Source organism: Pteronotus mesoamericanus, unplaced genomic scaffold (assembly GCF_021234165.1).
Source record: "Pteronotus mesoamericanus isolate MK-2021 breed Mesoamerican mustached bat unplaced genomic scaffold, CSHL_Meso_final scaffold_85, whole genome shotgun sequence".
NCBI classification, from domain to species: Eukaryota; Metazoa; Chordata; class Mammalia; order Chiroptera; family Mormoopidae; genus Pteronotus; species Pteronotus mesoamericanus.
The window spans coordinates 16809051-16834620 of record NW_026555329.1 but is presented as its reverse complement, the minus strand read 5'-3'; the positions used below and the strand labels follow the sequence as shown (position 1 = coordinate 16834620).

The 25570-nt window shown below is 40.8% G+C and overlaps 1 protein-coding gene across 1 annotated transcript in view; it reads right to left on the bottom strand.

The window, feature by feature from the left end:
• COL28A1 (collagen type XXVIII alpha 1 chain) overlaps window positions 1-25570 on the bottom strand; it is a 142512-nt gene that overhangs the window by 11062 nt on the left and 105880 nt on the right. Inside the window, exons 28-33 of the mRNA XM_054563975.1 lie at window positions 11316-11384; window positions 10670-10750; window positions 10545-10580; window positions 7198-7234; window positions 5045-5593; window positions 3234-3391 (exon numbers count right to left, since the gene is read on the bottom strand). Coding sequence (XP_054419950.1) covers window positions 3234-3391; window positions 5045-5593; window positions 7198-7234; window positions 10545-10580; window positions 10670-10750; window positions 11316-11384 — 930 coding nt within the window. The remainder of the gene's footprint in view (window positions 1-3233; window positions 3392-5044; window positions 5594-7197; window positions 7235-10544; window positions 10581-10669; window positions 10751-11315; window positions 11385-25570) is intronic.

The following is a 25570-nucleotide window of genomic DNA, read 5'->3' as shown; positions in this document are numbered from 1 at the left end:
ATATTGACTTGGATTTCACACAACAGTGTTAATAACCAATATCAAACTTTTCCCTAAGAAGAGATTTTATAGAAAGAAGAGGAGGAAGGAAGGCTAGAGATAGGTGTATAAGGAGTAGGTAGAAGGGACAACAGAGAAAGAAAATAGACACAAGGAGGAACTTCTGAGACTTTGTTTTGCAGTATTGCCTAGGTAGGCTTGAGAACAATCTGAGAATCAAAAGGATTTGACAGATTCACTTTCCTTTAGATGTTTGGGTATAGTAATTATGCGTTAAGATAAAGGTGGGTGTGCATGCAGTTTTATAAATATGTTTTTGTATTAATGTATATTTGCGTATGTGTTATATATACAAATGACGGAGATAAATGAGTGTATGTTTGTTAGACTAAATGTCTATTAGGAACATTCATCATTCAGTTTTGTCTTGGTGCTTCTGCAAAGAGAGTCAGGGCAAGAAAGTCTAGAGAAAAAGGGGGCAGTCCAAGAAGCTCAGGTTCATTGCGAGCTCCCATCATCTCAGTCGCAGGCACCCTAGGAAGACTTAGCTGATGCTGAGTTTCCCTCTATGTGGCTTTGTCATAAATCCAAACTACTTTGGATGTATTCTTCTTATGCCCTTCCCTCCCCAGCTACTAAAATATTTCAGCTGTCATAACCTATTAACATCACTTGTCTCTTAGGGCCGTCAGACTTCTTGAGTCATGACATGAGGCGTAGGGTCTTGTCATTCTTCATTCTGTGTCTTGACGGCCTTGGATTTCCCTCAGGCAACTCTACTTTACCTGGTGCAAACTAAGCTCATTATTTTCCTTCAGAAAACCCTATCCTGTCTCCTACATTCTCCATCTCAGGAGATGGTCTTTAAATTCACTCCATCTCCAAGCTAGAAATCCAGCTGTCATCCCTAAACCTGTCTCTCTCTCGAACCGCCAATCCATACCATCACTAAACGCTGTTCATCCTATCCCAGAAATGGCTTCCGACCCATGCCTCCTTTCATTCTCGGGCTCCCCTTATCGCTTACCTGGACTGTGGCTCCTCATATCCTAGCCTCCAGTCTCCTCTCCTGATCCTCCTATTTACCTTTCACACTGAAACCAGGGTTATTCCTCCTGTGAACCAAATATGACCATATGACCCTGGATTTAAAAATTTCTCTGCTCTCTCCTGATTGCCTGGCTTATGGATGCAGTTCAAGCTCCTTAGCTTGACAGCTCAAATTATTTATCCAAATTTAACTCTCACCATTCTGCCACACACAATTTAGGCTCCAGTTAGACTTGTACTAATTTATTGAAATACCTTGCCCTTGGGACTCCCCCTTTGCCTACACATTCCTTCTTCTGGAAGTACCCTTCCTGCTTTGAAAAAGTCCTGCTTATTCTTAAAATTCAGCCCAATGCCTCCCTCTCTATAAAGCCTTCCGTCACTCTGCCCTGATATGAATTGCATCACCTCTTGTGCTTTACCCACAGCTCTGCTAACGTTCTTAAAACTTCTTGTACTTCTCCCCTCCCTGAGAGACCCTGGACTTCTCTGGAGCAGGAACTGTGTCTCAAGAGTCAGCACCTACTACAACGGTAGATGATCAATACATACTACTGGAATTCATCACTTACAAGGTGAACTCAGCTTAAGCACCACTTGCTGGGTGAAACCCAAAATTGCCCTTCTTCGCAAAGTCTTTAGAAAGGGCCATGGATTGATAGGAGAGGGGCAAAGTGAGAGACTGTGTACATTATTTTCTGTAATTTATTTGAAAATGCTCAGTAATGACCAGGGGCAGCAACCTCTGGGGGCCAAATTTGAGTCTTCATCTGTTTTGCCTGAAATAAGTTTTATTCCTTTATTTATTTATTCATTTGCCTGAACACAGTCATATTCATTCATTAAGTACTGGCTACGGTGCTGTTGCTCTGCACAGACAGAGCTGAATAGTTGTAACAGAGATCAAATGGCCAGCAAGACCAAAAAGATTCACTATATTGCCTTTTATAGAATGAGTTTGCTGGCTGATATAAACCATGTGGTATAAATGTGTGTGTTAATGTCAATCAGCAATCCAGGGGAGGTCTCTTGCCCTAACTGAAATTATCCATCTCAGGGATCGATAGTATTTAATTAAATAGAAATATATTAGAGGCCTTTCTTTCCTTTTTTGGAACAGAGTATACAAATCTAGTCTGTCCCCTTAGGAATGGCTTCCTAGGCCTGATTTCTCAATGGCTCTGGGTCCACCTATTGATCTGGAGATTCCTCAAGGCCTTAGTCCAACTAGACAGCTGAATCCTGATGCTAGAATATTGTTGCACTAGCTCATGATGAATCTTTCATGTCCATGAAGACTTCACAAAAGGACAGAAGAGGGACTTCATTGAGCTTACAGAACAGCGTCATGACAGGTATGTGCCTGCTTGTTAGAGGATGTCCATTATGTGTAGTAAAGATGAGTCTAGACATGCTTTGTTGTAACTTGGTGGGCAAGAGACTACAACACCCACTGACCAGTAATTATGGGAGGCTCTCCAATTTTGACCTAAAAGAACCTAGTAATTGCTTGTAACCTGATTGGCTGAGCTCAGTGCCCAGAAGCTGGCTATGAGAACAGTCGCATTTGTCACAATGCATTCAGGAGGCAGTTCTCTGTTGATCTGAAATGAAGCATCCACCAAGCACCAAATGCATGCATAGCCTCCCTCCCAGTCTCCATCTCAGCACAGGAGGTGGAAGCCAAATGAATAAGAGTGTGGCTTGGATTGAGGCATAGTGGGAGGTTGAACATTGTGTATACTTTGAAGGAACTTGAGAGGATGCAAAAATGGACAGTGGGTACACAGACAGATGAGAAAGAGTTGGGACCTGTTGTGAAAGAATCTGCGTAGCATGGTGAGTGGGTGGTTCAAATAGTATAGGGCTAATCTGTTCTAGGGTATATAATTACTTTGGTGGTGGCAGGGGTCTAATAAAACTATTATTTGCAACATTTAATAAATGTTTACTTATCATATGAAATGAAAACGTAGAAATATTTTAACATTTTATCTTCATTCTCATCAGAGCTAGTTCAGAACTAGAAATCTGGAGACAAAGTGCTAATATTTAGATCCAAGGACCTGAAACTACACATACCTCAGCTGATTCTTGGGCAGTGCAAAGCAAGATGTTCTTTGATGTCAAGCAGATAGAAAACACAATGTTAAGCTCGCAAATTAAGCAAGACAGTTACTTACTGACTCAGGTATTTCTTTCTGAGGCTCTGGAGTGGAAATGCTGAGTTCTTCCCCTGAGATGCCAAATCCAGGTTGAGGTTGTGACAAATTCAAAATTTGAGAGAGGTGGGCACTGATAGTCATACAATGTTTTTTAACCAGCTTTTTCTTCAGGGTTTCTTTTAAAAGAGAAGTAGAAAAGGGAGATAGCAGGAAAAGGAAACATTACTCAAAACCTGTTTAAAGAGATCTACATTCTCCTTTTAATAAACAAACTTTCCCATCACTTTGAACTAAGTTTCAAAGCATTTTTACATCATCAGCAGGAGGCCCTCTAAAATAATTTAAATAAATTTAATAATATATGAAGGCTCAAATAAGCAAAAGAATGACTTAAGTGCTTGCTCATAGAAAGCATTGGTTAACTCTGAACTATTGTGTGGAAGGGGCATATCTCACCCTTAGTAAGTTTAATGTGTGGGTTTAGGGAATAGCAAAAGGCTGGCCAGCCCAAAAGCAATATCCCTCTCTCGCTGGAACAAGTTACTAACTCCTTTGGTTTAGGTGATAAAGCTTTTCAATTAACTTGTCTCTCAAATGTGCAATACTTCTGGTCATCCTAACATGTTAACAGCCCAGTGAGATTGAATATATCAGACAAACCCAATAGTCACCCAGCCGAGTGTTAAGGAAATGGAACCCCAGGTTAAAAAGGTCTGAAGAAAAGCGTAACTGGAAAGTGGGAAGGTTCTGACTATGGCACGCTGCTGTTAGCGCAGGCCATGCGGGTACCAGGGTGGGCAGGGAACAGCATGAGGCAAGGAGGGTCCGTGCCAGGCCCTGTGACACCCCACTCCCAGGGGATAGAGAAGAAAGGACTGTGCCAAACCGAAGCTTGCAAACACGTTAAGCATAAATTTTACCTCCTTCACAAGCTTATCGGGTGTGGGCCCTGCCAGAATGAATGGTCAGTTTCTGAAGAGCTGGAACATGTTTCATTGTAAAGCAATAGTGACCACACTTCAATCTTGGGTGAGAGAGTATCTTAGAATGCCTCTTTAGGAAATATCCGTTCACGTGAGAGGGTAAAGTAGCGTGGGGAAACCCATCACCTTAGCGCTGACTGCAGGATGAATATTCAAAATGTTGCTCTGTCAGATAAACTCCTGGTATCAACTTATTTACTCATTATCTGTTTTCATAAAAACAGAGAATGTTCTGTTTGAAGAAACTTGGGAGGGTACAAAAATGGCCAGTTGGGTATACAAACAGATGAGTAAGAGCTGTGACCTGTTATGAAAGAACCTACATAGAATGGCGAGTGGGTGGTTCAAATAGTACAGGGTTAATCTGTTCTAGTGTGCATGAGTTGGTGGTCTAATAAGAACAGAGTATACAATAGAATAATCTTAGTTACTCTGTCTTTAGGTTACTGTAACTTTTTTTAATTCATCATGCACTTAATTCATTTTGATTCTGTGATTACTCTCTGCCTTGCTGCTGGCTTGCTCCACCTCTTATTCAGATTAGGTCACTTTTTGAACACTAATCTTAGCGATACCCCCAAGGTCTATTCATCCATGTTCTTCAACCATAGATACATCAGTGAACTTCAAGACCAACTCAACGCTTGTTACTAATGAATAAAGACAAGGGATTATACTCTCTAAATTTGATAATACTAAATGCTTTTACCTTCTGAAGTTTATGTTACAATTTAATGTTTGCATAAGCCTCCTTTGCTTCCCAATTTCCATTTTTGTTCAGGATAATCCAGTGATGCGGTACTTGGAAGAAGAACATAAGTGTCTTTGCCTAGAGCTGACTCTTACCTTGCAGAGTAATGAAGTCATGAAATAGATAAATGTGCTCCTTATCGGTAGCAATTAGAGTCATTTCTTGGTGGAACATTTTGAAGTTGGGGTCAGTTTTCTTCACCACCCCAAACACAAATATTTCCACATTGGCGTCCCTGGCTTGCTTCACCTCCTCTGTCAGATTCTTTTGATCTCGGAGATCTGTCTGCCCATCCGTGATGACCAAGGCCACTTTCTTTACACCTGGCCTTGCGGCTTGAAACATTTGGTTGGCGGCATGGAGAGCTGTGGCCGTGTAGGTGCCTTCCCCCAGATACTGCATGTTGTCCACAGCCAGCTTGATGTCAGTCTTGCTGGAGAACTGCATCAGGTTAGCCACCCTCTCCACCTTATGGCTGTAGTTGATTATGCCGACGCGGACTGTGGTAAGGTCCAGAGCAACCTGGTCGATCAGAGTCTTCACGGAATTTTTGATGATCAGGAAGTTATCTGTCCCCACACTTTCTGAGCTGTCAATCACAAACAGCAGCTCTAATGGAGCCTCTTCGCATTTCAGCCCACAATCTAAAACGTGAGTGTCAAGACAGAAACATTGCAGGAATGAAACTCAAAACGTCGCTCATTAATAGCAGATGGATGTGGGGGGGCGGGGAGCAGTGATGAGAGATGGGCACAGGTGAACCTGAGACCTGGACTATTACCCTCCTTTTCTTTGACCGTGAACACAGCTGATAACCATCTCCCCTCTGGTTTCCATACCTGACTCTTTTTAAAAAATAATTTCTTAAAAAGAAACTACAAATGACAAAATAATACACACTATGTGCCAATTTCTCAGATTAAAAACTAAAACATTTTTAGAGTCCGCATCCCCTGTCTATCTTCTGATTACATTCGCCTTCCTCTCCCAAGAGATAACCACTATCCTAAGATGATCATTCCACCATGTTCATTTAATCTGAATCTGGAAGCTAATATTTCAGTCTTTAGCCATATCTTCATATGAGAGCAGAGATTGGCTCATTGGCATGGCCAGTGGGTAAAGTAATGGGATGGAAAATTTTAATTGTGAGGGAAGGATTAGAGCTTTTAACTGTATGCAAGAATAAAGAATAACTACTCTGGTTTATGCCCCCAGTCACCCACAATGTCAACTAAGGTGGCTCCCATCCTACCAGTGAGGTCAGCATCCATCCACACTATGAGGTCTTTTGAGGGCAATGAGATTGCTGGTTAATAAACAACTTCTTTTTAGGGTTTACCATTCAGAGCAGTTGTCAGAGTCCCAAGGCATTCAGAATTATCTGGGATCCATTGGTTTATCCATACTCCTATTACCCAACAAACCTACCACAAAAAATCATGAGGAAACTTCGTGCTGATTTTACAGAACTTCTGGAACTCAGAAGTCACATCTAAATTGGACTGTTGCTATACAGAGTCCAAGGTTGGCCCAGAAGTCTTTCGGGTGATAAACCAGTTCTGGAATTCTCTGTATGGGAGAATAATGATATTCCTGCTTCTGTCCTCTTAAACACAGAAGGTTCTTCTATCTTTCTTATTCCATTGACTCTCTTGCTTTTTGGCTAATCTCTTTACTTCCTCCTTCTGGTCACTCTATTTTAAGTCTAAGGTATTTAGCCTAATATGTAGAAGCATTTAGATATGGTTGTGCAAGAGGACCTCCCGACTCTGTCCCCTCCCTTTCAGGTGGGATGTAATTTAGAAATAGTGCTCAAAACAAAATTCAGAAAGACATCTGGCTTTAGGGAAAATGCAGGCATAATAGTCCCCAGCCAGGCTGGACTCAAACACTAGTTAGGCCACTATGGTTCTATTTCCTTTGTTATTTTTTCTTCCCAAGCTCAGGTAAATGTCACTGAATATAAATAAGTTCTGTGCTTAAAAGGGCTTGGCTGCCCACAGACTCTAAGCAGGTATCTTGGTGCTTCTTGCCCACCCGGGAGGTGACTTCCTCAAATCAGAATTCCCACAGCTCATCTCGCTGCCTCCTTTCAGCTTCCCTCTGACTTTTCAGATGAGCTTTAAACTCTCCACAAGCTCTAGAATATACATTTTCTCGGTGAACACATTATCCTAACCGACACAGAACACAGTGGGGTTGGTACTTTAAAGGGTTGTTTTTTTTCTCGGTAGTCAAATCTTACCACATATTTCAAAAATCAGTTTGATAATTTCTTCTTTCTGGAGGAAACAAAAGGAATTTGTATTAATTGTATGACCATAATATTTTTCCTGTAGTCATAAAAGATATGTCTTATTACAGTCAGCATGGGGTCATTTGATTTCATCCTTCCACTGCAGAAAATAAAATAAATAGCACAGAGTTAAAAGGTGGCTATAATATATCATCACTGAAATGCGTTGGAGATGTGAAATGTAATAGCTCAGACTTTTGGAGTGCAAACCGTGGCTCCAGCATTTATCAGCTGTATGACCTTGGGCACTAGGTGACTTAACAGTATCTGTGTCTTAGAGCTGTGGATGGGTGATTAAACAAGGGAACACAAACGGGTCTCTTAGCACAGGGTCCGGCCCCACCAAGTAACCCCCACCTTCCCCAGTTTCACCTTCCACGGTTTCAGTTACCTGTGGTCAACTGCAGTTTGAAAATATTAAATGGAAAATTCCAGAAATAAATAAATCGTAAGTTTTAAATCGCACGCTGTTCTGAGTAGCACGATGGAACCTTGTGCTGTCCCACCCCATCCTGCCCAGGACGTGAACCATCCCTTTGTCCTGCGCATGCACTTGGTTTATGCTCCCCTCCCCCTGCCTCCCCACTTTAGTCACTTAGTGGTCGACTAGGTTGTCAGACTGACTACCGCTTGAGTTCAAGGAACCCTTATTTTACTTACTAATGGCCCCAAAGCACAAGAGGAAGTGATGCTGGAAATTGGATATGCCAAGGAGAAGCTATAAGGTGCTTTGTTTAATTGAAAAGGTAAAAGTTCTTGACTTAACGAGGAAAAAGAAATCCTATGCTGAAGTTGCTAAGATCTACAATAAGAGTGAATCTTCTACGTGTGAAACAAGATATGTTAAAAGAGAGATCACATTCACATAACTTTTATTACAGTATATTATACTTATTGTATTTTATTGTCTGTTTTATTGTTAATCTCTTACTATGCCTACTTTATAAATTAAACTATGTCATAGTTTATATGTGTGTATGTATAGGAAAAACATAGTATATATAGGGTATTGTATGGTTTCAGGCATCTGCTGGGGGTGTTGGAATATATTCCCTGTGGGTAAGGGAGGGGAACCATGGGTACTACCCACAATGGTGTGAGTAATGCATGTATTCAGTTACATGATTTAACCCACAGGTGCTGAGCAACTAAAACAAGCACCATGGCCAACAGAGAATGTCTTCTTTGCTGTATCCCCCCCTGTTTTTCTGTACCACTCTGCAGTTTTGCAAGTCCCTTCCCCAGCTTCCTAATCCTCTCTCTTGGCTCTTTCATGAAATGCCCCAGTGTTCAAATGCTCCTTCTTGGTCCTGATGCCCACTGGCTCCCTCAGAAGGGCCCGCAGGAGCTGGTACCAGAAGAGCCTCCACCGATGCCCCACCCTGAGTGGCATGCTTACAAATAACTGGCATGAAACTAGAGAAGGCAGGGCTGTTCATTTGCCAAAGACAGGAAGCTGACAGGGATGATTAACTAATAGATGAAAGAAACAGGAGCCCAGAAAATCTTGACAGGAAGGAACAGTGGACCTAATTTAAGAAGATAAAACCTAACAGTTGCAAAAACAAAGTTTTAAAGAAAAAATCTATGATGACAGAATTGGGGTGAAGGTGACGTTGTTGGTGTCAAGACTTAATAGAATACGTATGGGAATGTTCAGGGCATTTTATTTTAATTTTTTTTTTTTACCATAAATTAAGTAGAAGCCAATGATTCCAAGTGGCTATTTAAAAAGAAATCCCAGTTTGATATTAACAAAATTATATAAAATGAGGGAGTTAACAAATATCTTTTTTTTTCAGGTTATGACATGCTTTTTCACATTTGCTGAGGCATTTAAGAAATCTGAAACTAGAATGGATATAGGAAGGGGAGATGTATATGTTTATTTATGTATCCTAGATTCTCACTGGATATAAATTCTCTTTTTCTTCACCCTTCCCTTCCTGCTCATTCCTTTTTCTAGAATATGGAAAGCCAAAGCAGAAGAACCATATCCCCATTTCCAAGATCTCTGCCTCTTGGTTAAAAACCTTCTGTGTAAGAGCTAAAAGCCTGTCTTGCCCCCAAACATCATCATATATCATTTTGCCTGCTCCAGGCCCACATATCCACTTTTATCACAGCATTTATCAGGCTGCTGGTGAACATCCTTTGTTTGACTTTCTACTGGGCTGTGAGCTCCCTGAGTCCAGATACACTCTTATTCTCCCAGCGTCTCTTTCAGAGCCTGACCTGGAGTACATGCCCAATACGCTGTTGGTGAAGTGAATGAACAGATGAATGGATGAAGGAAACAAGCCCCTCCCCGTGGTAGACTAGAAAGGAAGGTATAGACCTATGGGGTCCATTTCTCTGGGCATTTTGTGTACATTCTCCCCAGCTACTTTTGGGGAGGAATTGCTGCATATGTAGCCACTTCATTCCCCACAGACATCCTGGGCATAGAGGAGTGGGGATTGACTTGTGATGGGGAAGAACAAACAGATAAAGGTAGATGGGCCATAAAAAACAAACAAACAAACAAACAAAAATTGTGCAGTTCTGTTTGTCACAGCCCTGCTCTCATCTCTCACCTTTACTGCCGGAACTCCCACCCCCTCACAGCTGGATTTTCCCAGCACAATACCTAGAATCAGCATCACCAGATCCAGACCATGATCCCCAAAAAAATCAAAAAGGGAAAAAAAAGAGAAGGTTCCTATTTTTTCTCCATTCCAGAAGATACAGTGCCTTCAAGTCAGAAAGGAAGAATTAGACTTTGCTATAAAAATCCTGGAACTTTTCCACCCTGTGGGATGTCAAAGGGTTGGCATTTTGTTTGCAGGGGTGTAGGGAGACAAGTAGGGAACAGCTTATAAAGGCTTCACAAATATTTGTCTTAGTGATTTAGTACATAAAAATATTGCAATTGTTGTCCTTTGCAGAGCACCTCCTAAAGGAACTAGTTGAGGGAAAAAGAGCCCCCATTCTGAAATGTGAAGGCTCATGTAAAATAGTCAGTCAGTCATTTGGCTTCTTGTAAACAGCTCACCTTGTTACCGTTTCTACCAGGAATCAGAGGGGAATGGTCCCAAGTCTCCACCGTGAGGCCAGATAAGGGTTGGGCGATATTTCTCCTTCACATTCAGATTCAGTTACCTCATGCATCTACGTCAACACTGGGGTTGTTAGCAGTGCTAACATTCAAACAGCAGATGGAACTCTGCATCAAAAAAATTCGTACTTCTAAAGCTAAAACCTGAGTGTCGTAGCTTTGCAAGCGCCCTCAGTAAGGCTCTAGGAGTGACACTTACTGTAAGTCCTTGGTCTCCTTTTGGTCCCTGCAACCCCTGCTTAGCGGAAGAAGAGTAACAGTCAGCATAGGTTAGAACAGGTTAATGTATAAAATTACAGCAAGACTTTAAAACTCATTTCTTGCCTGTTCTCCTGGCGATCCGGGCTCTCCCATTTCCCCTTTGCTGCCTTTTGCCCCCTTCTCACCCCGTTCTCCGTGCTCCCCCTTTAGAATGTAGTAAAAAGATAATATTAAGAATGTGAAATTTAAAGCCAAATAAGAGCAACTCTAAAATTTTGTTTATTTATAACTGGTATCTCTTGAAGACCTGCAGTCCTTGTTGATACGAATGTGTGATTAAAAAAAAAAAAAATCATGGGCATTCTATTCACATCCCCGCCTCCCAGGTACCATAATCTAGTTCAGCATGGACCAGAGATCTCGAAGTGAAGACGCCTTGAGATGCCATCGGGTCAGCTCACTGTCTTCAGGAAGTTCAACTATTATATAATTTTACACCTGAGTTATCTGGTATCTTTTACATGTTATATTTGTAAGAATTTATTCCTTTATCACCCGGCTTTTGAGAATGAAGGAAATGAGATTTTATAAAGTAAGCATGTTCACAGTTAAGAAAGAAAATACAAAAGGATTGACTTTCAAATGGATTTGTTCCTCTGAGAGTTTTGTAAAAAGAAGAGTAACAAGTATATGAGAGCTCTTCCAGAGTTTAAGTCAAGCAATTGAGATCCTAAGCCTATGGATGTGTTCAAGGTCCTGAAATACTTACCTTCTGGCCAGGAAAGCCGCGGCCAGTCGTGCCTTTTGGCCCCGGAAAGCCTTGAGGTCCTTGCTCTCCCTACACATCATGTGAGAAAAGGATATTTCTGTTAATCTTCTAAGAAAACTCAGAATATTCTTTGGGTGAGATATATACTTGCAGTTTCAATAGTGCATTACAGCATTATCTAAACTTGGGGTGAAATGTGTTTGTCAGATGGGCTCAGTGCTCTGCTAGTAAAAGTTGAATGGCTGAGAGTGCAATAGAAGTGAGGCAACTGGTTTATCAAATGTGCCCATTTCTGTGGTGTAAATTCCCCCACCTTGTCCTGTTTCAAACTATGAACATCACATCAATTAGTTCTCACAGAAAGATCAGTTGTTATTTTAATCGTGACACTGATGGTGATTTTTATAATCTTTATATTTTTTATAAATTTTATTATATGTCAAAAGAAGGAGTTATCTTCACAATGGACACTCAGAGGATATAATAGCATCTGATGAATGTCAAGGAGTTGTTTATATAACTCATCAACACTCAGATTCCAAGCTGGAGATCTGAGCAGAAGAAATGAGAGGAGAAAAATCTGTTCTGCTTCCAAAGACTGCACTGCTAACACACAGGTGCAATAAAATGGAATGGGCAGGAATGTGCAGGTAACGCAGCCCAACCTCATTACACCTACTGGGAAACATGCTTTCCTAAGAATCCATCTGCAGCTTCATCTTGAGTTTGAAGGATAGAAGCACCTGCCTACATACAGACTAGGCGGCCGGCCCATAGAGTGTTGTGAAGGTCAGTGGAAAGATACCTACCTGAGAGTCTCCCATTCTCTCCTCGAATTAATTAAAAATCAAAGAAAGTATGAGAAAGATATCCTCTTAAGAAGGATGTATCAGTAATGATACTTCGGCATAAATTCGTTTTCTCAGGATTTTTCTGTGTGTGTGTGTGTTGAGGTAACTGAGGACTTCTTTGTTCAACTATGTACCTGGTTAAAAGGTAGCTGGTTGTTGTCCAGGAGATGCATGAGGCCACTGGTTGAGGGGTCAAGAGGGTGCCTAGTCAAGTGTAAGGGAGAACAAGGTTTATAGGAGAACACTAAAAGGAAATCTGTGGTTGGCTTTGTCCCAACCCCGAAGGACAGAGCAGTGTGACAAAGGAGCTAGGGTTGCAGTGTGATGGTAAATTACCACCAGGAATTATGTATTTAGACAAAGTGGGTCCAGAAGGGACTCGATGCTTTCTGACAATTACTCAGAATAATTATTTCTTTTACAATCTTCCAGATTCCTAAAGCAGCTGATACAGAAAATGTTCAATAACTGTTTACTACTAACTAGCCGCTCTTAAGAAATGACACAATTGCCTAACAAAGTTAACAGCTGCTATGGCTTCATTGATATGCCCCGAGGGAAAAACCTCAGAGTAGCCAATTATCATGTTAGGGTCAGCTCCATGTTAAGGAATTTATTTTGCATTACTTCACAATATAGACATTTCATATATAATTTTTAACATCGTAGCTATTCCAGGCAGCTGGGTTTCCTTTTAATAAAGATTTTTTCCCCCTGTTTAATCACCAGTTTCCCTTCAAAATAGTTAAAGGCTTTCTATAATTTTCAGAGCAGACAATCTGGCTAAAAGCCTTTTGCAAGTAAGTCCATGCCTTAGCTTGGCAGGGGTGAATGCTATCCAATCAGATTTTTTTTTTCCTTTACAAATGTCAGGAAAATGATATACAATGATTTCAGCATGGGTCAGAAGCAACTGCAGGAAAGAACCTGTCTATCTGAAGGTATAATTAAATCTAAATGTCAAACTTGGCTTCTTAACCACTGTATCTGACTCTTGGATCTGTCCTGTGAAAGATGTGATCTTTTTAACTTTTCATACCATTGCTTGTTCTCTGGGAGAGAACTTTCTAAGGAGGATGCCCAACTACCTGAATATTTTAATAGATCTTTTTTCATTACTGATACCTCAGGAAAAAAATTTTCTTTCCAAATGTTTTCTCAGTAAGGTAAAATTCATTAGATAATAAAAAAAATGTAAAGAGATAGCTATCTTCTACTCAGGGTATAGAAAACCAGAAAAAGGCTGCTTTTATTCTTAAAACAACAACAAAACTAATGCTCACTAATGAAATCACAACTTTCCTTCAATCCATGGCAGAACTGTGGTTGCAAGGCAATGCACTAACTCGTCAAGGAGAGATAGGACCCTGGCCCTCACCTGCCGGAAACACAGATGTCACACAGGCAGGTAGGAAGAATTCAACAACCATTTTTAACAAATCGCTCAAGGCTGAGTGTGGCTCGTGTGAGAGGCTAGAACCCCTGGGAGCTTCAGGCACAAGGGAAATTCATACCCGCTCACAGGCTTTCTCCCCTGGGGACCTCATCAATGCTCGAGAGAGAGAGAGACTGGAGCAGGGCAAGTCCCGAGGCTCCTGGTGGAGCAGGCCTGGGGGGCAAAGGCGGGGCAGTGCAGGCAGCCGTCCTCTGGAGAAAGGCCCGAAGCCCTCGCTGGGACAGCAATCTTCAGCTGCTGGGGAAGGTGGAGCAAACACTGCCACTCTGAGGGCACAGATGACAGCCCATAGCAGCTGGTGGAAGGAAATAGAATAAAACCTGAAGAAGTACATGCTGGGCTCAGACTTTTAGAGGTACATTATTCCTTTTGGGGCAGGGGGGCGGGGGTCAGGAAACCATCCTCAGCCCAGACCTTTAGAGGCCTCCTATGTATTTGCTGGTACTCATAGAACTGTATGTACTTGAAGGGGCATGGGGCTTTTTTCTGCATTTAGTCCTTTACTAAAAAATTTAAAAATTTTTAGTTAAAAAGAATTAACAGAACACTTGGCAAATTAAAAAAGGTCTGTTGGTTAAATACTAGTATATTAACACAGCCATGAACCTCTAAAGATATTTCAGGCAACGACAAACTGCATATACCGTGGTGGTCCCATAAGATATTAATGGAGCTGAATTTCCTGTGAGAAATGGAAGGATATGTGGTTCAGGAGGAATTTTGTTGTTGTTGTTCTGTTGAGAGCAATATCTGTGAGGCTTGGGGATAGATTCCTTCTCGCTCAAAGCACCTTAGTTTTGAGAGCACAGATTACATCCCAAGCAGTCAGCCACTGACCTGTTTCAGCACAGAGGAGCCTGCTGCATCTACCCCCTGCCGCTACATACTCAAAGGGTTCTACCCTCCTCCCAAATCTAGCCTGATGGTCTGCAGGGTACACTGCTATAAATTCTTTGTTAAGGACCTAAGGTTCTGTACAAGGACATGGGTCCACAGGAGCTGCCTTACAAGTACTAAGTGTCACAGCCACTGTAGTAAAAGCTTTCTGTGGTTAGCATGGAGCCAGCCTGTCCCTGTACTTTGGAAATATTTTTGGATTGTAACGATGTGAACCGATAAGTTTTATTTTCTCCATCAATTCAATGCCAGAGAGAACTCTCTGTGCCAGGGAGGGTCAATGGAACCAAAAACAAGTTTCCAAAATCAAATTATTGAGTCCTCAGTTCTACCTCCTCTCCACGTTAAGCACCCTCTATTTTTATGAATACCACGAAGTTCCTTCATCCGGCCACTGCTCCAACGTGCAATAGCCAAGACCACATTGCCGTGACAGTGCCCTGAGATCCTTTCTGTCTCCATCTGGATTTCTCACTCCTACTGACTCTCAGGCAACCATTCACTCCCCCCGCCCCCTGCCTCCCCGACAGTCACTATTATGGTGTCTACGCCTTGTCCAGCCACCTTCTCCTCGATATTTCCAATCAGCCCAGCCCACGTCCACGGTCATGGAGCAGCATTGACAGCTCTTATGTTCCATTTCTAACCCTGTCAGAAGGAGGGGGGTTGAGGGACCGCGATTGTAACATCAGCAGGGGTGTGCAGTAACGTCCTAGGCTTTCTCATTCTCTCGCCACTCACTCACCAACACACCCAGAGCAACTTCCAGGTCTGTGGGCTCCATTCCTGGTAAGTGCCCTACACAGGTGTACCATTTGCTATCTTTTATACCATATTTATACTGTACCTTTTCTATGTTGAGATGTTCAGATGCACATATACTTACCATTATGTTATAAGTACCTACAGTATTTACTACAGCAACATGCTGTACAGGCTGGTAGCCTAGGAGCAACAGACTATATACCATATCACCCAGGTGTGTAGTGGGCTATGCCTTGCAGGTCTGTGTAAGTGTACACTGTGATATTCCCACGATGATATAATCACTTAATTATGCATTTCTCAGAACACATCCCTATCGTTAAGCAACACACGACTGTAATTTGCTGACATTTATAATTTTACTGTGTTATGTGAGCGAACATGCTTGTTTGCATGGAAAGTATTAAATATTTGGGGTAAATACTACAGCTTGCTCTCAGGTGTTAAGAAAAATAATGTTTGTGTATACACAAGCACACACCATTTGATAAAGCCAATGTGGGATGTTAACCTTTAAGAAATCCAGGTAAACAGTGCATGGGAATTGATTTTTTTGTACTATCTTACAACTTTTTCGTAAGACTGTAATTATTTCAAAATAAAGTTAAAAATTAAAATAATATATAAAACGAATGAATGAATGCACTAAATGGTTGCAAAGAAGATATCATCTCTCAGTGCTAAAGGAACTGAGGCATATGGGTATACAGGCACTTTACCTACCCAAAGTTGGGAACCCATAGGTTAAAAGAACACCAAGAGACCTAAAGCAAAGCCACAGTTGTGGCTTTCTCCCTACTCAGAGACAACTTTTGCTCTTTTTTTTAATTGTCACCCAAGGTCATTTTTTTTTAATTGCTTAAGAGAGAGAGAGAAAGACATCAATGCACGAGAGAAACAACTGGCTGCCTTCTGCACATGTCCTGACTGGGGGATTGAACCCTCAACCTAAGCAGGTGCCCTGGCTAGGAATTGAACCCACCACTTTTTGGTTTACACGACGATGCTCCAATCAACTGAGCCAGACCGGCCAGGGAAACTTTTGCTCTTTGAATTCAGGAGGCTTATAAGGTTACCCAAAACCTCTTGTCCCAGGATTTACACTCATACAATCCCAAGTTGGGTTCAGCCTTTAAACTAGCAGTAGTATTGTCACACTTGGACACAGGCAGTTTAGAAGCCCAATGTTGGTTTCTCCACCATACTGTGCCTTTATCTGTGTGGGGATGATATAAATACTAATCAAGAAAGGAGGACATCTGAGCTGCACAGACTGAAAGGCATCCCTCAGCTACCATTTCCCCTTCCTATTTGAGTTAATGCCTCTGAAGTGTCCTCCATCATCTCATAGGTAATTATCAAGATAATTATTTAGAACATGTACATAACTCATTTTACATGTACGGAAGAGTACTAGGAAGTCCACTATTGGGGAAAATTTTTTCACTGTCTTCTAGGATTTCAGCACTTGCCCTTTGCCTCAGGTTAAACTGTGGATGGTAAGGAAACAAACAAACAAACAAACAAACAAACCCAACCAGGATACCGGAATGGGATTTGAGCTCAAACTTTATACACTTTTCCTTTTACTGTTGAGCTGCTTTCTTCCTTATCACTTTTCTTGCTAAAAGAAAGAGGGCTAAAGTCAAAATTAGAAAATGTATCTCCAGTATTTCCAGTTCAACCAGAAGCTTGGGTTTCTTCTCTATCAAGATTTGTGGTCCTGAGAAATTGCAGAGGCCTGATTACATAGGACAACAAAGGAAACCTCTGGCTAACCTCCCCTCGCAGGTCAGCTGGAGCATTCCAGGTTCAGAGCTCTTGCTATAGGAGCTATGAGAAGGGAAAGCATTTAATTTTTTTACTAAATCGTCTTCATAGGATGCAATCATGCAACCTTATTAAAAGTCTAAACCCATCCCATCTTTTTGTAGTGGCCCCCCAAACACACCCTGGAATAAATCAATTTGTCATTCTTTCTTTTGCCTCTCCTTGTTTGCCTTTCTTTGTTCCTGAGGGTGATTAGAGTATTGCTAATTAGGAACGAGGGGAATTGTAAAATTAGAAAGTGGGGCAAGCAGCCTTCTGCCAGCTTGAAGGAAGAAGCCAGTACTGTGTTAAGATGTTGACTTAGTGGTTAATGGTAGAGTTAGCACGTCCCAGTGACCTGCCTTGAATAGGCATCCAGTCAGTGTTTGGCCTGGAATCCAGGAACCACACTGTATTGAAAAAGATTATTTTCTTATGCCTTGTGGGCACAGCTAGTTCACTTTAAAAGGAAAATGGTATTTTCCAGGTGGCCTGCGGAGATCCTATCGTTGTACACATAGATGAAGGTGGCACAGAGACCCCCTTGAACAACGGAACAGTCTGGCATTTTGGCATTTACCTCCTCCCTGAAGTTCTAATCATACCAATTTCCTCTTGTAACTAGCAGCTGCTCCTTGTTGCATGCCTATGTGTGAAGGACTGAGCTAGGTAATAACAGAGCTAGACATATTCTTGTTTAATTTCTATAATAACCCTGGGAGAAAGTATGTAAATGGTAAAACCAAGCCTTTGCAGTTCTTCCATGTCACCTCAAATTGTACCTGATTTCACAGCACTGCCTTGAACAGTAATTCTCCCTTCCAAATGCAAAGCTGACAGTTCCCCCAAAGGCTCCCCTGATTTTTATTTCTCAATTCTACCTGCCACAGAGTAAAAGTTTTGTCATCTCTAACCTGAAAATCATTCAAGAGCTTCCAGTTTTATAAAATTCTTTCCTTCGTGGAATTGAATTCTTCTACCTTAACGTCCCATTTTGATATACAGGTGCAGCACAAATAGTGCCCCTTTTATGTTACATGATCTTATAACAATTATAAGCATGTCATTCTGTAACATAACAATACCACACTCAAGAACACTGTATGACATTTCAGGTGAAATGTTCAAATTAAAACTGTAAATTATTACCCCCCTATTATTACCCTACCAACCACACTCAGGCAGGCGTTACTTCTGCTGGACCCTGTATTTCAGTTTAGACAGTATCATGAATATGTGTATGTGCAAATTTATTTTATTTATACTCTAGGGGTGTTGAGTTAACATTTAAAATACCATAATCAGTGGTCCACACTTCAAAGATGTGCGCTTCAACTATGACCATCTGAATTTGCTCCAGAGGGATGATAAAAACAATTTAACCTCATTCAGAACAGGTGCCTCCTACCCTCATCCCATAATGAAGAGTCCCTTCGCTCCACACCTGACTAAAAGGTTAACTGGTCCCATCATGAGAATATTCTTATATTTGCCTCAGAGTGATCATTTCATGCAAAGTTCTTGTCAAACTGCTTTCAAAGATAGAGAATTGGAAGTTGGATGAAGCTATCAGTACATGTTCTTTGTATACATGTTAGTAAGTAGCCAAGCATAGGGTAGAATTCTAACACTTGATTTAAGTAACGCATGACACCTAATTGCCAGGATGTCTAGGAGGGCGCAGGGAACTCCTATTGACGTTTAATCTTCAGAGGCTACTGAGAGTCATCAAAAAGACTCTGAGAAATTCTAAATGTCCAAACTGACCAAGGTTAGCTCACAACAGTTGCAGACCGATGTGTTCGATTTGGCCATATTTCCCCCCATCATTTTTCTTAAACTTTTAGTCTCTGCTTTCATTTTCTGTTTATATTTACTAGCAGATGATAAACTGATTGAACAAGTGGTACATGAATATTTGCAAATAATCTCAGCAATGAAATCCACTTAACTGGACTATTTGATTACTCTGTGGATATGTGTGCTCATTGTTATGATTTTCTATTCAATTCACAGAATTTAGTCCCACTCTCTGATAATAAAATGATTCTTAGTAATATAAATACTAGAATGAAATACATTGATAGATCCCAGTGCAGAATATCATGACTACTAGGGGATTTACCAGTTGGAATCAGTTCTATAAATTGATTTGTCCTACCCTTCTGCCTAAATATTCTTCTGTAAAATTTGTCAAATTTTGTGGCTGCCTTGCAAGGCATTTGAATTACTTGCATCACAAGTGATAAATAGAAAATGACAAGACTGGCTTCATGGCACTTGCCTATGCCGGAGACAGGAATGCTCCCTTGGCTGGATATCTGTAGAGTGCATCTCCTGGTTTGTTTGTTTCTTTGCCAGTTTGGTTTTTAGAACTCCTGCATCGCTCTTGGTGCTATCTGTGATCTTCAGGTCCTGTCTGCTTTGGTTCCTTTTACTTCTCTGTTATCTTTAGCAATCTTGTTGACATCCATGGCATTAACAGTGACTCTCTAGAGATAATCTCCAATTTTCTAATCCCCAGTCTTGTTCCAGTCTCTAAACTCCAGGCCTAATCTATACCTGCTTTCTAGAACTTTCTACTTGTTAGCCATTTCAGAACCAAATCTATCAAATACAGAAGTTGTATTCAGCCACATCTATTTCTCTCCCTGGTTTTCCCTCTTTAACTCACCTCTCAGTCTTCCAGGCTTGGGATTTTTTTTGTTCTGACCTTGTCTGTGCTCCCTGGACACCGTCATTGGTGAGTCACAGCTGGCAAACACCTCCAAGGGCATCTTCCCTGACTTGCCTTCGACCCTAGTCAAGAGTAACACCCCTATTATCAACACACACTTCTCCTACAGCAGGGTCTCATAAGAGGTGTGGATGTTCATATCCCTCCTGTCCTATTTATCTTCAACTCCCAAGTGGAGGCTCTTCATCTTATTTATCTTTATACCTTCTGAGGTACCTATTTCAGGGCCCTACATATCCTACTGACCTAGAAGGATTGGATGTGGAGGATGGCTATCATTTTGGTAGAAGTTCCCCAGAGACCATGTTTCCTAAACACTATCTTACTTAGCCTTTCAACTCTCACAGGTACTTAGTGCTTCTCTGGTTCATATGAGGCAAATTTCATAATTAGCTTTTGGGGATGGATATGGACAAGAGATAACAGCCTTGAGACACAAGGAAAAGTTCCACCTGAGATTCCATGATGTGAGTCATGAAGGAGGTATTTATAAGCAGGTCTTTTGGCCTGGAGCCTGGAGCTGAATCCAGGTCCACTTTACTATTAGCTTCTGTGGCACTGGGAGACTGCTGAACAAAGGAGGAAAGGGTTGACCAGAAAACCACTGTGAGTCATTAAGAAGCATTCTGCTGACCACACAGACCCCTTCAGTGTTGCTGCCAGGGTGTGGAGACCATGGGAGGTGCTGCCCTGTGTGGCCAGAGGTGCTGCCACAGCATCAGAAAATGGGGCTCCTTCCTCAGGGACTCCTGGCACGATCTTCAGTCCCTGTGTACATATTCGCTGAACAAAAAGATCCCATGAAATGTTGTATGCTTTTCACATTTCTCTTTCCCATATATCAGTTTATCAACGGACAAGAATGGGCCCAAACGCACAAATGGCAAAGCCTCCCGTGCACTGATTTAATACAGGGTAGGCTGAGTAATGGCTCCAAAGATATGCAGGTCTGAGTGCCTGGAATCTGTAATGCTATTATATGCACAAAAAACCCCCTATAAATTCCAAATATACCAAAATACATGTCATGGTCATGCATCCTTGGACATGTGGCTGAAGGGAAGATTCTAATTAGAATCAAACAGGCTTGGCTGTGCATAGACTTGAGAAACACCACAAGGAAATGTGCTGTGGGAGCCTTTTCCATGAAGATGAACAGAAAAGTACAGCAGGCAGCTCTATACATAAGCAGAAGGTAGCAGCTCCTGCTGTCACAATGAATGTGTCTTAACTGTCACACATTTAGATGCGAAGGCTGGGGAAAGGAAAACTTGTTTAGGCTTCATATCACATGTTTAATTACATCAAAAAGGATATTCCAATGTGACATTCAGCCAGGTCTCAGGCCTAAGTTATTTCCTGTGAGTAGATGTGATGAGGCCTGTTAACTTGTGAGGTGCAACCAAAGAACAGGCCAAGGGGTGGATCACCCCCACTTTTCATGCCATGGTTTCCTTCAGCTGTGGGGACTTCCAGCCTAGTGTTAGAGCGCCCGCTGTGCCCACACTGTTCCCGATCAGGCCCCCAGCCATCCGTACGCTTAGATTGCTGCCCCTCCCATGTAGAAATTCTAGAGACATTGTTGACACAGCCATCTAAAAGCTATAATGTAAACATATTGCTTTTAAATTCTTGTATTTGAGATGTGAATTACAGGCTATATGCTTCTATGTTGTTCTCCTAGTTTTATCTCCTGTCCAAAAGGATTATAGCTACAGAAAGGCAGTCGTAGTCTATAAACTGGTTCTTCTCTCCCAGGAATTAAAAGCACAAAAGGGCTAACAACTAATTACCCACTCAGAGAACTGTCTTTCACCAGAATTCACAGTATGAGCTCTTCTATGGCTCTCTTTCTGGATATGCTATGGGGATTAAAGAAGTAATAGTAATAAAGTTCTATGAATTCCTTAAATAAAAATATGATAGGCTTGTTTCACTTAGCATAATGTCCTCTCAGTTGATCCATGTTCTTCCATGTGGCAAAATTCCCTTTTTTTTTGGAGGCAGGGGCAGCTGGGTAATATTCAATCGTGTATACATACCACATTTTCTTCATTCATTTATCCTTTGGTGGGCATTTAGGTTGTTTCCAACTAGGCTACTGTGACTTGTGCCGCAGTGAACGTAGGAGTGCTAAGCGACACACACCGGTCATGGGAGGACAAACACTGCATGGCTGCATTTATGTGAGACCACTAAACTAGTCAAGCTCCTAGAAGTGGACCAGCATGAGGCCAGGAGGAGGAGGTGGGATGTTGTTCAGTGGGTATAAAGTCTTACTTGTGTAAGACCAATAAGTTCTGGAGACCTTCTGAACAACATAGTGCCTATAGTTAACAATACTGTATTGTACACTTAAAAATTTAAGTGGGTAGGTCCCATGTTAAGTGTTTTTACCACAATAAAAAATAAAAACAATAGCTAAAAGTAGTACATTTGTTTAAAAAGGGAATGGCAAATGTTCAAGTGTATTTTTAATAATATAAAGAAAATTAATTAATTTTTAAAAGCTAGAAAAATATACATATCATAAAGCCTTATACTTAATAGTCCCTATAGGCAGCCTTCAACCTCATTCATTTATATGCCCTGTTTTCCTTTCTCATTGCTTCCAATTTAACACAATAGGGACTATTGCTGATAATTCAAATGCCGCTTTCAGAGGGGCAGAGCTTACTCATAATGGAAGTTTTTTTTTTCTTGATTTTGTCTGCAACATTCTTTGCAGAGAAATTTATAAGCTGCTTAATGACAACTTAAAAGTTGGCCTTGATACACCACATAACACACAGATGTGTGGCTAACAAAGTTAACTCAGGTTTTAATTGCATCATGCTTGCTTCAAGCAAGAAAATGTAAGTTAAAGTTTAACAGTAAAAGAGACAAATAATGTGTAATAGAATTGTATTTACAAATTTTTATAAGCCTAGACTCATGCTCAAAGTAAAGTAGAAAACCACATCAAAGGCTTAGCAGCTGCAGAAGAATTCACAGGTAGGCAGATTTCAGTTTAATATAAAGAAGGAAAGTCTACCAATTATGGCTATAGAATAAGCCTTTCAAAACACAATGGAACGGAAATACTACTGCAAGTGTGAGAAATTACAAGAATGTTCTCTGCAGCATTCTTTAAGGAAGAGAAACATGTAAATTATGTTACAGCCATGCTGTGGGTTACTACATAGCTGTTAAAATATAATAAATGTTTATGTATTGATTTGGAGGATCATTCATGCTCTGTTAACCAGGGGTGGAGTGGAGTGGGAAACAAGTTGGGGAAATTCTGCAGAGAATGATGTTAGAGACTGTTGTGCTATATATGTGTCTGTTACCACATTTATTGGAAATATGGCAGATACACACCAAACTTCAACCAGTGGCAGCCTCTAAAGGGTAGGATGGAGGAGATAAGAGACTTTCACAACTTTGCATGATTATAAGGTATTTGGGTTTAATACAACTATGCATTATTTTCATTTTAAAAAGCAACAAACCTTGAATTTGTTACAAGGTCACTGAAAAACATACAAGAAAGGAAAAAAAGCTTCCATTCCTTGGAATGTCCTGGCAGAGTCTCGATGGCCAAATGCCCTGTAGAATTTTAGAGTAGACTCTTGTGTTGGATAGGAGCAGTATTACTAGAGCCCCTTCTAATTCAGAAGATCAAGGGCATGGCCTCTAGCACCTCCTTTTTCTTTGGCATCATGAATATTTCCTTGTTTACTAGATCTTTCCCAATGGCCTTCATGATGCCATAATATCTTTCATCTTAAATATAAATTCCCTTAATCTCACATATCACTTCATTACTCCATTTCCATGTTCTTCTTTTCAAAAGTGTTGCCTGTGTGCTCTGTCTTCACTTCCTTTCTCACCATTAACTCTTTAATCACAGTTGGCATACAGTATTATGCTACTTTCAGGTGTACAACACAGAGATTAGATGTTTTATAATTTACAAAGTGATCATCTCGATAAACCTATTCTTTGGTACCCATTATAACTAACTTTTATGGAGTACTTACTACAAGCTAAACACAACAGTGAAAACTATACATTAATTTTTACACAACCTTATTAGACAGGTTTTTTTATTACCCTCATTTGATAAATTAAGAAATGGGAATCTGGAGAGGTTAAGAATCTTGTACAAGGTTACACATCTCTAGACAGAGCTGAAGTTTGAATCCAGGTGGTCTGATGCCAAAAGCTAAAGACTTAATCACTATGCTATACCTTATAGGAATAATAATACCTAACATCTATGTGCCAATTTGTAATTACCAAATTATAACTCATGCCTTTGATTCTCAGAATGGCCTGACAAGGCAGCTGGTATCCTCACACAGGTATGTACTCTGTGAGATGGGGGCCCATAAAGAGAGGGAAATAAATCTAGGATGGGTAGAAGTTAACTTGTCAGTAAAACATAGCCTCAAGAACACTAGCCAGAAGTTGAAAATACAGAGTACAAAGGGCTAGTCAGCAAATGTGAGCTTGCTTGATCTCTCAGAGCACTGATTTTAGTAAGGTCAAAATGGGTTGGTGAGGTGAGACAGCAGGAATTGTTAGGTCAACACCAATCCTAAGGAATAAAGGGATTTGGTCATATTTTTATGTAATGGACTCTTTTCCACCATTAAGTTGCCTGGACTTTATGGTCAGTGAGTGACTACATTTTATCCTGTGTCTCCAGTGAACCTTCACATAGTACATGCTCGATAAATGTTATCTGTAAATGATTTAGGTGAAAATTTTGGACTTGGCCTGGCATTTGTTATGTACATTTTCTAAATAAAAATGCCAAAAATGTAATACAAAATAAATGTAATAATAACAAGTCTTTCAAAGCAAGCTTTTAAAGATATAAACACCTAAGTATAACTTTGTGTGTCTCTTACTAACTTTTATTTGCTCTGTCAAGCTTAAACTAAACCACATGTTGCCTCTGGGTGTAATCAGAACATTTCTCTATTTTTACCCTAGGATTTCTCTTAGGGCTGGCATATATTTCTGTGATTTCCAAAAAGTCCCACCACAAGTTGTTGGTTTATACCTACTGGTTAATTTTCAAGCAAATATAACCATACTGGCTTGTGTGATATTTAATCAGGAACCTCTGGTGTTTACATTGGAAAACAAGCACTTACAATATAATGTGAAAATATCTATGGTGGGGTTTATTACGCAATGTGCCAGGAACACACAAAGGAAACACAGGTTAAGGAGACAGGGAAGGCTTCTGGAGGAAATCTACCTAATATAAGTCCTGACATATGAGTAAGAGCGAGCCTGTAGAAGTACAGAGTGACAGGACTTTCTCCAAGAAGAGGGGACAGCATAGGGCTAATGCACCGGGGTCAGGAAATGTGGCTTTCACAGGAAACTGAAAGACTTTCAGTGTGACTGCATCTTTGAGGGCGGGGGTGGGGGGGGGGGGAGTGTTGAGAAGACGTAAGACTGGGTGTCCAGATCAAATGGAGTCTTGCCAGTGTTTGAAGTTGATCTTTTTGGGTGCATTTAAAGACTCTTTAGATGTATTTTCTTGATATGAAAATATATAAAGGTTTTTAAAATTATAAACTAGGTTTTCTGAAATGTATTTACTTCTACATCTTTACTATGGAAGTTTTCTAATGGCCCATAGAAGGCAGACACTTCTTTTATTGCACTTTGGCAGGGAAGCCAGGCAAAAGCAAGTGGTACTCCTGTCATATGTATGTCCTAAACCGCATAATTG